Source organism: Dendrobates tinctorius, unplaced genomic scaffold (assembly GCF_039654945.1).
Source record: "Dendrobates tinctorius isolate UK_male_01 unplaced genomic scaffold, ASM3965494v1 ptg000022l, whole genome shotgun sequence".
Taxonomy (NCBI): domain Eukaryota; kingdom Metazoa; phylum Chordata; class Amphibia; order Anura; family Dendrobatidae; genus Dendrobates; species Dendrobates tinctorius.
In genome coordinates, this window is record NW_027361690.1 from 22,945,919 (window position 1) to 22,960,291 (window position 14,373).

General features: G+C 43.1%; 1 protein-coding gene across 3 annotated transcripts in view; it reads left to right on the plus strand.

Moving 5' to 3' along the window:
- Nucleotides 1-14,373, plus strand: part of AFG2B (AFG2 AAA ATPase homolog B) — a 32,999-nt gene that overhangs the window by 17,256 nt on the left and 1,370 nt on the right. For all 3 annotated transcript variants that reach the window (XM_073568476.1, XM_073568475.1, XM_073568477.1), the window contains exons 5-8: nt 7,889-8,098; nt 8,239-8,460; nt 10,464-10,598; nt 12,533-12,658. In XM_073568476.1, coding sequence (XP_073424577.1) covers nt 7,889-8,098; nt 8,239-8,460; nt 10,464-10,598; nt 12,533-12,658 — 693 coding nt within the window. The remainder of the gene's footprint in view (nt 1-7,888; nt 8,099-8,238; nt 8,461-10,463; nt 10,599-12,532; nt 12,659-14,373) is intronic.

Below are 14,373 nucleotides of genomic sequence, written 5' to 3' on the forward strand. Positions count from 1 at the left end.
ATGGTCTAATATGACCCTTCTCCAACGACTCCTTAATATAGGATCGCATAGCATCATGTTCGGGTACTGATAAGTTGAAAAGCTGACCCTTGGGAAATTTACACCCAGGCATCAACTCAATTGCACAGTCATAACTCCTATGAGGAGGCAAAGATGCAGACTTACTCTCACTAAATACATCAGAGAAATCAGCCAGATAATCAGGAATATCATGAGACTGAGGAGAGGTGGAGAAAACAGGAGCGTCCCTAAGAACACACTGACAACCCCAACTCACCACAGACCCAGATTTCCAATCCAAAACTGGATTATGAGTTTGCAACCAGGGAAACCCAGAACAATAGTATCATGCAAATTATGCAGCACCAAAAATTTACAATTTTCCTGGTGGTCTGGGGCAACTCGCATTGTCACCTGGGTCCAAAACTGGGGTTTATTCTCCGCCAAAGGAGTAGCATCAATACCCCTCAAAGGAATAGGCGTCCGCAGAGGCGTCATGGAAAAACCACAACGTTTAGCAAAGTCCAAATCCATCAGATTCAATGCTGCTCCTGAATCCACAAAAGCCTTCGTGGAAAACGTGGATAAGGAGCAGATCAGAGTAATTGCCAAAAGAAACTTAGGTTGTACACTGCCCACAGCAAATGTGTGTGCAAAACGTTTCTCTCGTTTAGGGCAGACAGAAATAGTATGAGAGACGTCTCCTCAGAAAAAACACAGCTTATTACGCCTTCTAAACTCCTGACGTTGCGCCCTAGACAAAACCCCATCACATTGCATAGGTTCAGACATTTGTTCAAAAGGTGGCAGCGCCTCCCGTGTAGTTTTACGTTCACGTAAACGCCGATCAACTTGAATGACTAATGACATAGAATCATCCAGACCAGAGAAAACAGGAAATCCCACCATAACATCTTTTACGGTCTCTGATAAACCCTTCCGAAAGAGAGCTGCCAATGCACTATCATTCCATGTAGTAAGGACCGCCCACGTTCGGAATTTTTGACAGTATAACTCTGCAGAATCCTGACCCTGGTTTAATGCCAACAGGGTTCTCTCAGCTTGATCAACAGCATTAGGTTCATCATACAACAAATCCAAGACTTGAAAAAAATGCATCCACATTAGTCAGAATAAAATCTTCAGGTGTCAGAGAAAAAGCCCAATCGTGGGGATCGCCGCGCAGCAAGGAGATGACAACTTTAACCTGCTGCGCAGAGCTCCCCGCACTTCAGCAGCCAGCTGCTCCATATGATCAGACAATTGTTTAATCTCCATTAAGGAAAAAATCCTCCTACGGCCCCAGAGAAAATGAGGAAAAAATACATAGAAAAAAAAAATTCTGACTTTTCTTTTTTTTTTTACAATTTTCTTTTCCTGCTTTTGAGTACCCTAGAATCTGCGGTATGGCGGGTGATTCTGTTATGAATGGGTCACCAAGGAGGAAAACCTAAACATGCTAAGTCCAGAAAAAACAGAGAGGTTGGTAACTATGCAGATTGCAGATCCCTGATCCTACCACACAACTAGCAGCAGCCGTGGAGCGTGCCTACGATGAACCTAGACGCCTCGTCACGGCCGGAGGACTAAATAAGCCTAAAGCAAGAAAAGGGAAAACTAACCGCCCCAGAGCAGACCCCAAAGGAATAGACAGACCCCGCACATGTATTGACGGTGAAACAAGATGAAAACACAAACACAGGTAGAAAAATAGGCTGAGCAAACGATGGGGCCCAAACTAACTAGAGAGGAAAGGAAAGAAAAGACACTGTCTGCAATCTGCCCAAAACCCTACAAAATAATGTCCAACACTTCTGATAGCAAAATTAACCCTGAAGTCACTAGACTTCTCCCACTATATCAGCACTCTGAAATATTCTGAGACAGAGCAAAAAGAGGCCAATCTAATCAGGGACAAAAAGAAAATTGGCAAATATAGATAAATAAGAGTGGAAATTCAGCACAGCCCAAGCCGGGGCTGGCTGACCACACAAAAAACTGAATAGAACAACAAAATCAAGTGTGAACATTAGCAGAGAAACTTAGCTTTAGATGACTGGAACAGAGCTGAGAACCAAGACCTGACAAGCAGAAGGAAGCACCAGTGTAGGGCGTCGGCTGTCTTAAATCCAATCTGAGATTCCTGAGGTCCAATAGTCACTCAGGTGGCAGCTCTCCACTGACCAAACCAGCCTCACTACCTCCTGTTACCACCAGAGGGAGCCTGGAAGGAGAACTCACAACTGAACCAGAAAATGAACTCACAAAAGACTACCTTCTTCTAAAGCTACAATAGCCAGATGGATCCGTTCAGCGATCCAAGAGACTTACCGTGTCAGAGGTCAGCCTATCCCGGCATGGATTAATGCTCACTCCACTCGGTCAGTGGGGGCCTCCTGGGCCATTCGGCACCAGGCGTCGGAACAGCAAGTGTGCAAGGCTGTGACTTGGTCCAGCCTGCACACGTTTGTTAAGCATTACAACATACATTCTGAAGCTTCTGCGGATGCGGCCCTTTACAGACGGATTCTGCAGTCGGCAGTATCGCTTCTGTAGGGAAGATTTAACCGGTTGGTACGAGAGACAGAAGGTCGGGGGTGCAGCAGCTCTGGTGGTGATGAAGCGGCAGCTCACGCGGTGGTGAGGCAGCAGAATGGTTATTGCAGTCTGTAAGCTTTCCCGGAAAGTTGGGTTTTCAGGTTCCGTTTGAAGGATCCGAGGGTGGTGGATAATTGGACGTGTTGAAGCATGGAATTCCAGAGGATAGGGGATATTTTGGAGAAATCTTGGAGGCTGTTGTGTGAGGAACGAATAAGTGTGGAGGAGAGTAGGAGGTCTTATGAGGATCGAAGAGTACGTGAGGGAAGATATTGGGAGATTAGTTCAGAGATATAGGGAGGGGAAAGGTTGTGGATGGCTTTGTAGGTCAGTGTTAGTAGTTTGAACCTGGATTCGTTGGGGAACTGAGAGCCAATGGAGGGATTTGCAGAGGGGAGAGACGGGAGTAGCAAGGGGAGAGGTAGATTAGTCGGGCAGCAGAACTGAGGACAGACTGGAGTGGTGCAAGAGAGTTAGCAGGGAGGCCACAGAGGAGGTTGTGCGGTAGTCAAGGCGGGAGATGATGAGGGCATGTACAAGAGTTTTAGTAGATTGAGGACTGAGGAAGGGACGGATTCTGGAAATATTTTTGAGTTGGAGGCGACAGGAGGTGGCAAGAGATTGGACGTGCGTTTTGAAGGACAGGGCAGAGTCGAGAGTTACTCCAAGGCAGCGGATTTCAAGTGCGGGAGAGAGCATGATGCTATTTACCATAATAGATAGATCTGGTAGGGAAGATAAGTGAGATGGAGGAAAGATAATGAGTTCAGTTTTGTCTACGTTGAGTTTTAGGAAGTGAGAGGTGAAAAAGAAGGATATGGCTGATAGACACTCCGGGATTCTGGACAGCAGAGAGGTTATATCTGGGCCAGAGAGGTAGATCTGAATGTCATCTGCATACAGGTGGTACTGAAAGCCATTGGACTTTATGAGTTGTCCTAGGCCAAGAGTATAGATGGAAAAAAGTAGGGGCCCCAGGACAGAGCCTTGTAGGACTCCAACAGAGAGGGGGCGGGATGAGGAGGTAGTGTGGGAGACGCTGAATGTGCGGTCAGAAAGATATGAGGAAATCCAGGACAGGGCAAGGTTTTTGATGCCAAGGGAAGAAAGAATCTGTAGCAGTAGTCAGTGGTCAACTGTTGACATCTGTTGTGCTGTTTCCCATCCAGGGACTGCTTTAGGACGTCCCATGGTCCTGTGGCCCCCAATGAGGTGAAGGAGAAACAGGTATTTTTGTGTGTAATCACCGTAAAATCCTTTTCTCCGAGCCACTTATTGGGGGGGCACAGCACCCACCCTGTTAGCACGTTGGCTTCTGGTTGTTCTTTGTTTCTGACATGTTGCATTTTTGTTTGCTATTTATGAGCGCCTACTGCTTTGGCTCTGAACTGGTTCAGGATAGACCCAGCAGAGGGTGTATACTGCGGAGGAGGAGTTTATTTTGTGTATTTGCTTAGTGTCCTCCTAGTCGCAGCAGCATAACACCCATGGTCCTGTGTCCCCCAATGAGTGGCTCGGAGAAAAGGATTTTATGGTGAGAACACACAAAAATCACTGTTTTCTCTACACTGGGTGCAGAATTATTAGGCAAATGAGTATTTTGATCACATCATCCTTTTTATACATGTCCTACTCCAAGCTGTATAGGTTTGATGCCAACTGCCAATTATGTAAATCAGGTGATTTGCATCTCTGTAATGAGGAGGGGTGTGGTCTAATGACATCGACACCCTACATAAGGTGTGCCTAATTATTAGGCAACTTCCTTTCCTTTGGCAAAATGGGTCCGAAGGTTGACAGACTCTGAAAAGTCAAAAATTGTGAGATGGGATGCAGTAGTCTTGAAATTGCCAAACTTTTGAAGCGTGATCACCGAACAATCAAGCGTTTCATGGCAAATATCCAACAGGGTCGCAAGAAGCATGTTGATAAAAAAAAAAAAGGCGGTAGGGTACTGATATGGGCTGGTATCATCAAAGATGAACTTGTGGGACCTTTTCGGGTTGAGGATGGAGTGAAGCTCAACTCCCAGACCTACTGGTAGTTTCTGGAAGACACCTTCTTCAAGCAGTGGTACAGGAAGAAGTCGGTATCGTTCAAGAAAAACGTGATTTACATGCAGGACAAAGCTCCATCACATGCATCCAAATACTCCACAGCGTGGCTGGCCAGTAAAGGTCTAAAAGAAGAAAAAATAATGACATGGCCCCCTTGTTCACCTGATCTGAACCCCATAAAGAATCTGTGGTCCCTCATAAAATGTGAGATCTACAGGGAGTGAAAACAGTACACCTCTCGGAACAGTGTCTGAGAGGCTGTGGTGGCTGCTGCACGCAATGTTGATCATAAACAGATCAAGCAACTGACAGAATCTATGGATGGAAGGCTTTTGAGTGTCATCGTAAAGAAAGATGGCTATATTGGTCACTGATTTTTTTTTTTTTTTATTTCTGAATGTCAAAAATGTATATTTCTAAATTTTGTGTTGCTCTATTGGTTTACCTGGTGAAAATAAACAAGTGACATGGGTATATATTTGGTTTTTATTAAGTTGCCTAATAATTCTTCACTGTAATAGTTACCTGCACAAACAGATATCCTCCTAAGATAGCCAAATCTAAAAAAAAAAACCACTCCAACTTCCAAAAATATTAAGCTTTGAGATCTGAGTCTTTTGGGTTGATTGAGAACATAGTTGTTATTCAATAATAAAAAGAATCCTCTCAAATACAACTTGCCTAATAATTCTGCACACGGTGTATAAGCCAAGTTCAATGTAAAATAACAAACTGCTTTACTTACGCTCCCCTGGGTCCAGCGCTGTGTCTCTGCTGCTGACCTGGTCTCTGTTGCTTGGCAGCAGCGGTGTCACCATGTTGACAGTGCTGCAGCCAATCACTGAGCCCAGCAGCTTGTGCCCTCTACCTTCGCAGAGATTTGCCACAGTGCTATCAGTGTCAGCCAATCACTTGAAGCCGGACCCGTGGTGGAGACAGAACGCTGGGCCTGGGAAGGTTAAGTAAAAGCACAGCTTGTTACGTTAACAATGAATTGAGCCTTTGGGAAAAGTTTTCTAACGAGACAACCTCTTTATAAACTGTAGTATTGAAAAGTGCATGAATCTGGCATGACAAATTTGCTGGACTTGTTAGCCTTTTCTTATTTTTAAACCCCCTGATGGCTGGCAAACTTATATACATACTTTGCCCCATACAATGTTGTGTGTTGATACATTTGACATAGTTGCTGATTACTCACTCCCCTTTTTCTAGTCTCTGTTCAAAACTGTGGTACAAGGTATAAACCGTATTTAAAAAGACTTAATAAATTGGGAGCATGTGATATACTTCTCTTTTATTGCATAGTAAACCATTAAAGGGAATCTGTCACCAGGCTTTTACTATGTAATCTAAGCGCACCATGATGTATGGGTAGATAATCTGATTACAGTCATGGCCAAAAGTTTTGAGAATGACACAAATATTATATTTTCACATGATCTGCTGGCCTCTGGTTTTTATGTGTGTTTGTCAGATGTTTTTATCACATACAGAAATATAATTGCAATCATATTATGAGTAACAAAAGGTTATATTGACAGTTAGAATGACTTAATGCAGCAAGTCAATATTTGCAGTGTTGACCCTTCTTCTTCAGGACCTCAGCAATTCTCCCTGGCATGCTCTCAATCAACTTCTGGATCAAATCCTGACTGATATCAGTCCATTCTTGCAAAATCAATGCTTTTATTTTGTCTGAATTTGAAGGTTTTTGTTTGTCCACCCGTCTCTTGATGATTGACCACAAGTTCTCAATGGGATTAAGATCTGGGGAGTTTCCAGGCCATGGTCCCAAAATCTCTGTTTTGTTCCCTGAGCCATTTAGTTATCATCTTTGCTTTATAGCAAGGAGCTCCATCATGTTGAAAAAGGCATTGTTGATCGCCAAACTGCTCTTGGACGGTTGAGAGAAGTTGCTCTTGGAGGACATTCTGGTACCATTCTTTATTCATGGCTGTGTTTTTAGGCAAGACTGAGAAAGAGCCCATTCCCTTGGCTGAGAAGCAACCCTACACATGAATGGTTTCAGGATGCTTGACAGCTGGCATGAGACAAAACTGGTGGTAGCGCTCACCTGGTCTTCTCCGAATAAGCCGTTTTCCAGATGTCCCAAACAATCGAAAAGGGGATTCATCAGAGAAAATGACTTTACCCCAGTCCTCAGCAGTCCACTCCCTGTACCTCTTGCAGAATATCAGTCTGTCCATGATGTTTTTTCTGGAAAGAAGTGGCTTCTTTGCGGCCCTCCTTGAGACCATGCCTTGCTCCAAGAGTCTCCGCCTCACAGTGCGTGCAGATGCACTCACACCTGCCTGCTGCCATTCCTGAGCAAGCTCTGCACTGCTGGTAGCCCGATCCCACAGCTGAAACACTTTTAAGAGACGGTCCTGGCGCTTGCTGGTCTTTCTTGGGCGCCCTGGAGCCTTTTTGGCAACAAGGGAACCTCTCTCCTTGAAGTTCTTGATGATGCGATAGATTGTTGACTGAGGTGCAATCTTTCTAGCTGCGATACTCTTCCCTGTTAGGCCATTTTTGTGCAGTGCAATGATAACTGCACATGTTTCTTTAGAGATAACCATGGTTAACAGAAGAGAAACAATGATGCCAAGCACCAGCCTCCTTTTAAAGTGTCCAGTGGTGTCATTCTTACTTAATCATGACAGATTGATCTCCAGCCCTGTCCTCATCAACACCCACACCTGTGTTAATGGAGCAATCACTGAAACGATGTTACCTGGTCCGTTTAAGGCAGGGCTGCAATGATGTTAAAATGTGTTTTGGGGGATAAAGTTCATTTTCTAGGCAAATATTGACTTTGCAAGTAATTGCTGTTAAGCTGATCACTCTTTATAACATTCTGGAGTATATGCAAATTGCCATTAGAAAAAATGAAGCAGTAGACTTTGTAAAAATTAATATTTGTGTCATTCTCAAAACTGACAGTGTTTGCTCAGCAGGCAATATGTGACTAGCCAACCTGTCGCTGCCTGATTACATGCCAGTCATTAGTGGCATCGCAGCTCAACACTGCGCCATGCCGTCAGCAGTTCGGCATATGACCTCTGCGGCTACTGATTGGCTGCAGTGGTCACATGCTGGCATTTTTGACAGAGGAAATATTACTCTTAATATTATGCACCCACACAGTCATGTAATGTATGACATTGTCTTACATGTACAGGTAGGAATTAACTAGATATGTGTTAATCTAAGTCCTTCTTTATTTCTAGAGCATTGAGTGGCCCATGAAGTATCCTGATGCTTTCATGAGGATGGGATTAACCCTACCCAAAGGAGTCCTACTATATGGGCCTCCAGGATGTGCCAAAACCACCCTGGTGAAAGCTGTGGCTACCAGCTGCCATTGCTCTTTCTTCTCTGTTAGCGGTGCTGATCTTTTCTCCCCTTATGTGGGCGACTCAGAGAAGACATTAGCACAGGTAAGAATATTACATCTAGAATACTGGATATTGGGTTGAATACTTGCCTTTTATTTTCTAACGTAATCACATTGACAGATGTGCATGGATTTTGTTGGGTGTACCGCTAACTTGTAGCTTGGTTCGCATTACCTCCGCAGCTTTTCCGGCAAGCAAGAGCAAGCACTCCAGCAATTGTGTTTTTGGATGAGATTGATGCAATTGTGGGCTGTCGCTCAGAAGGCAGAACAGATTCTGGTGTCCAAGAGAGAGTTCTTTCTGTCCTACTAAATGAACTTGATGGTGTTGGCCTCAAGGTTACTGAACGCAGAGGCAAACCAGTACTTCTGGAGGGAGATCATGAGCACTGCCACAATGAAGAGGTTAGTCAACAAACCATCTCAGTCTGGGAAACATGAAAAACAGGGTCATTTATCGGTCATCTAGTTTTCTTCTGATGGTTTAGTTGATTTAGGTAGCACATGAGATGTTTCTCTACACATCAGTGCAGAAGTCCGCCATTGAGGTTTTTTGCTGCAATATTTTAATGTATTAGCCATATGTGTTTTTGAACAGCACATACACTCTCAACTGCACGGTTACTAGGGCACGGTGTGTTGCTGTATGGGTACTTAAAGGGAATCTGTCAGTAAGATTCCTCTCCGCAAACTTTACGTGCATGTAGCTCTTACGACGACAAGTCCAGCTATACCTTTTCATGGCCAGTCTGTTTCTTCGATACTGAGAAATCAGTATTTGAATTGATATGAAAAAGAGGGTGTAGATCTAAAGCCTCTTTTCCCTGCCTAGCGAATAGAGCTGGAGTGACAGATTCTTCAGACTTACCATAGTCGTTCAGTCTTGTTTGCATGTCAATTCAAACCCTGATTTCTCAGTAACAATGGCAAACTGACCATGTAAAGTTATTGCTGGACTTGAAATTTAAAGGGCTACATAGCCGTATACGGTACATAGTTTTTGAGTGTGAAATCATGCTGACATGTTCCCTTATAGGGGGCTGTCCTATTGAAATAAATTCTTTATATATCAATTGCCAATACATAGCTAAATAGCTTACTAATATACTTTTAACAGTCTCTTTTCCTATCAGTTCTGCTTCTGGTATATTTTTGACAGAAGAAGGCTTCTGTGTCCGCACATCATCATTGCTTTGTGGCAAGGTTTTTGGCTAACCGGTTTATTTCAGCAGTTAGAGGGGGAAGTCTGAAAAGTTTAATTTACTCCTAAATGTAATAATCTAATTACCTTTCGTATACAGTTTAATTAAAAATTACCTTCTGTTCCCGCTCTGCTCTGTCTTCCTGTTTTTTTTGTTTTTTTCCATTTTGATGACATTTCGTTTGAGAATCTGTAGTGCAATTTGGGCTACTCGCACGGAACATTATAGGGGGCAGTGTAATTAGTGACGCCCGTTTCAAATACTGCCCTCCTCCACTGGGCATGCATTGGTTGTCAATTCCAGTGCATAATCTGTTTGAGCTACGTTTACAGTTCTGTAATTCCTTTGAATGTGCAGTGACAATGTGCTCCCTCGCTGGCTCTACTGGGATGCGGCGAACAGAGACCAGCCCTGCTCATGGAACAGACATCACTGTGCTTCCCCGTCTCTCCTTTTCAGTGCACACTGACAGTGCACTCTCTTGCTGGCCCGTCACTTCTCATTAGAGCCAGTGAAGGAGCGCACTATCACTGAGCATAAAAAGGAAATATAGCACTGAAAGCAATGTAGCTCATACTGAGCATGTTTTAGAATTAGAGGATCCTGCAGTGTGGAAAAGAACATGGACACAAAAATATCCACCAATAATGATTAAAAATGGCACACAAAATTCACTGTAGTGCATTTTCATCAAAGTTCAACTTTGATTTGGTTATAAATCATGTTAGATGGTTCAGGAGAGGAAATCAGAACGGTTACAGACCTAGCTGTCTGTCATGTTCACAGACAGAGATCACTATGAACGATATCCTTGTTTTAATAAAAAATGTGCAAAATGCACACATTTAAGTGTCCCTATGCTCATTCAGTCTTTGACATACTAGCATTCTGATAGTCTATGGAGCTGGTCGTTTTTCTCGTCCAAGAAAATCAGTCATGTCTGAATTAGCCCTAATTTTGTCCATATCCTTACAGGGTATTCTGTAAAAAGATTTCCAAGCAATTAAGAGGAAAAAAAATAATCTCCTTTACCTGAAAGCACAGTAGTCTTGTCCGTGGGATGTGTATGGTATTGCAGCTTTACTCAATTTCAATGGACACGTCCAACAGTGGCGCTGTTGATGGAAACAGACCATCCTTTTATTGTAATCCTGTACACCAGTTACTAGTTGTTGGCCTTCTGATGGTTTTCCCTCCACATTTCAGCTGGAGTTTAAAGAAGTTCTGAATAAATCTGTGATGGTTGTTGCAGCAACAAACAGGCCGGACGTCTTGGATGATGCATTGCTGCGGCCAGGGCGACTAGACAAACTCCTCTACATACCCCCACCTGATGAGAAGGTAATAGAATGCAGTTCATCATAGTAACACTGGGTTCACACATTGCGCTTTTTTTTTTTTTTGCAGATTTTGAACATATAAAATTTGCACCATTTTACAGTACCATTGATTTGGAAGAGTTTTAGTTTAATTTTAAGCCCCTACTGCGAACCTGTGCAGAAGCTAACTATCGTTGCGTTTTTTTTTCTTTATCTGCGGCATCTGAATTCCTGTTTTGGAAATACACCTATTTGGTGTGGCTTTTACCCATTCATTTCAGTGGAATAAACCAATTGTTGTCAGTGTTATTTTGACATTTTCGTAACAAAAGAAATAAAAGTGCGGAAAGTCTAAGCAGATTTTTGGTACAGGAACACTGGATTTGATTTCTGAAATACGCACCAAATTACACAACGTGTGAACAGGGCCTAACTGTGCTTGAGCACCGTGCTGCAATATGCACATTTGCATTACCATGGGAATGTTTGTATTAACAGTAACGCGCTCTTCCTGATGTGTGGTGTATATGTACGCAGGAGGTGGTTTATGAAGTTGACTCGAGATCTGAGGCCGCCCAATACTTGGCAGATGCCAGATATGTTACAAGAGGTAACATTTAGGGAGAGGTCTGTCCCAATGGGAGAGCAAGGTCAGCTGAAAAGATCTGGCGTAGAACTTAGAAAATGGGAATGCCTTGATGGCTGCCATATCTTGACTAGAATGGTCATAAAGAGAGGCAGGGGAGATGGATTGGATGACAGCCGGTAAAGCCGACATTTTGTGCTCTGGAAGGAAAATTTTGGCTTGTAAATTCATTCCCAGGAAGAGAACGCGCTGAGCAGGGATCAGAGATGACTTTTCTTGACTATACAGCCAAAGAGGCACAGCGTGTCTAGTGTGATCTGCAGACTCGTGGGGAGAAGCCCAAACTGAAAATGGGATCAATTGGCAGTAAAATGTGAAACTTCTGATGCACTGTAAAAATGGGGATGTAGAGATAGGCATCCTGAACATCCACTGAAGACAGACATTCTCTGTGTGCTTTGGAGGCATCAACCGACTCCATCCTGAAGCTGAACACTATTGTGAAGCAAGTTTAGGTCTGGAATGGGAGGAAACTGGAACTGTGATGCCTGCGTGGAAACGTGCAAAAGAGACTTTTGGGAGGACAGCCACTGGGGAATCTGTGGTTGACAAAATAGAAAACCAACCATCGTGAGGAGTGGAAAATTCTATCTTGTATCTGGAGGAAACAGTTTCCCTGCCCCAAATGTCATTGAATGGGGAGCCACACATCCCAAAAAGTATCAGCCTATCAAAAAACTGATACCTATTTTAGAATCCAACAAATTTTATTGATATAAAGACTGTGAGGTGGTGCAGAAAGATGCAGAGATGCATCCTCTTCTGTTTCCCTATCTAGTGGGGACAAGAGAAGAATCGTTATTGGGCACCTCTGCTTCCCTTTTGCCTTAGATAAAAATGTAATTGGTCGTATTAAAATACATCTGTTTTGGCAAAAGAGGGAGTTAATTTCTTTGTATACAGCTCACATTTTGGCAACTATCGAATGACAAGATGCATTCATGCTCGATGGGGTGGGCTTTTACTCCTACATTAGTGCAAGAAAAGTATAAAACCTCATGCACAAGCGCTTATAGTGGCATGCAGCTTCTCCCCACAGCTGGCACTGTTGCATAATACTGCATCTGCCAGGCTTATTTCATTTACATTGCTGCTGGATTTGTCATGAAATCTAACTATGAGAACAGATGTGTACCCTATTTGAATGGAGTGGTGGCAAAGTACACACACCCCCTCTTCATTCAAAGTCTATGGGACTGATAAAGATTGCCAAATCTAGCATTCTGCAGCTTGACGCCTGACCTTGTAAGTTGCATGGAGATACATTTTGCATTTCTTTCCTTTTGATGTAATAACCTTATGTGTTGCAGGCCCGTTTATCCATACTACAAATCTGTTCCAGTAGTATGCCACTCGCTAATGATGTGAGTCTGGAAAGCCTAGCAGCCTGTACCGAATCCTACTCTGGAGCTGACCTTCAAAGTCTCTGTAAAGAGGTGGGCAATTGTAGATCTATTTAGGCAGCAGGCAGTTTAGGTGACCGTAATTTCAGACAATGTCCTGTCAACATGCACAGCAGACCGCACACTGACCAATGTAAGCCAGAGAGTTTTGCTAGTTTCAGTTGTGCTGAATGGCAAATAGCTCGTGCACATGAAGACACGATCAGATGGGCCTGGCCCATTTGAAAGTAACCCAGGCTCCTTCCCGCAAATATACTTACATCCAGATCACAAGTGATTTCCTGCAATCAGGAGTTAGATAAGTTTCAGGGATGACATGGGAACAAGAGTTGTACCCTTGCCACCTACCTCTGTCAGTGACAGCAGCATGCACAAAGTTTCATAGGCTGCTTTCTCCCTTTGTCAGCAAATCTGCACGTTCACTGATTTCTGATGGGTTGCAATGGCAACCAAAGGCCTAATAATGGCCCCAGGGTCTGGCTCTTAGGTTAGTAAATCTTGAAAAAATAAACATATAAATTGCAAAACTTATCTCATGCATTACAATCCCATCCATCCAACCATCCAACCATCCATGGCCTGACTATGGTTTTCACTGACCAATTGACTTGTATGAGCAGTTTTGATCTGTGACTCAGATTAAAACAGACATGACCACTTGTACATGAGACATCTGAATAAGACCCAAGTGTTGAAATAAAAAAAAAAAAAAAAAACCAAGCCGAAGTGAACCTGCTAGCAGGATTGCGCACAGTAACCTACAGACAGTGTCAGGTCGGTGCCGTTATAATGATTACAAAGATACCTTGGTTGACTAAATCCATCTTGTGGTTGCTGTGTAATTTTTTTTTTTTTGCAGTTATCGGTTAATGATTGTCGTCCTTCGAGGTGGCCTGTGGGCAGGTCGTTGTGGTGTTCTGCTTACATATTCAACTGTATGCACTTATAACAGGTCACAGATCCCTCAGTGACCTGCCCATTTTATATACTGCATAAAGTATTGTGGGTTAAAGAAAAAAATATATATATAAGCCAGCCAAATGGCGCCTGCGCAGTAGCATCTATCTTTTACCGATAGATGCTACTGCGCAAGTGACATTTTGCTGTCGTCATTTTTTTCCTCCAGCAAAATGATGTCGGCCACTGCATGATCAGTAACATCCATCAGTAAGAGATAGATGCTACTGCACAGGCGCCATTTTGCTGGATGTAGACTTTTTTTCTAAGCCAACATTATATGCGGTATCGATGTGCATTAAAAATATTCAACGTTAGATACCATATAGAAATAGGTTCAATTACAATGTATTCAGAATTAAGCACTAAATATATGCAAACTGTACATAGTGCAGGAAATTAGGTAAATTGCAGCTATATGCTCGAAATAAAATGCAACTGGAACTAAAAATACAAATGCCTATGTATAAAGATGAAAGAGAAGAAGTGGACCATACACAACTAGATAAATGCACATAAACCATGCTATAAACCCCCATAATAAAGAAGCTTCTTATGAAGAAAGATTCTTAGTTCCAGTGTTTGCACTTCATTATGAGCGTAACACTTTGTGCACAGTTTGCATATACAATATTTTTCGGACTATAAGACGTGCTTTTTACTCCAAAAATTTGAAGGAAAATGGGGGGTGCGTCTTATAGTCCAGATATTGCTGTGGATGGTGGGGGAGCAGCGGCCGGGTGGGTCACAGCAGGCAGTAGCTGGCTGCTGCAGCTAACACCTGTGACCAC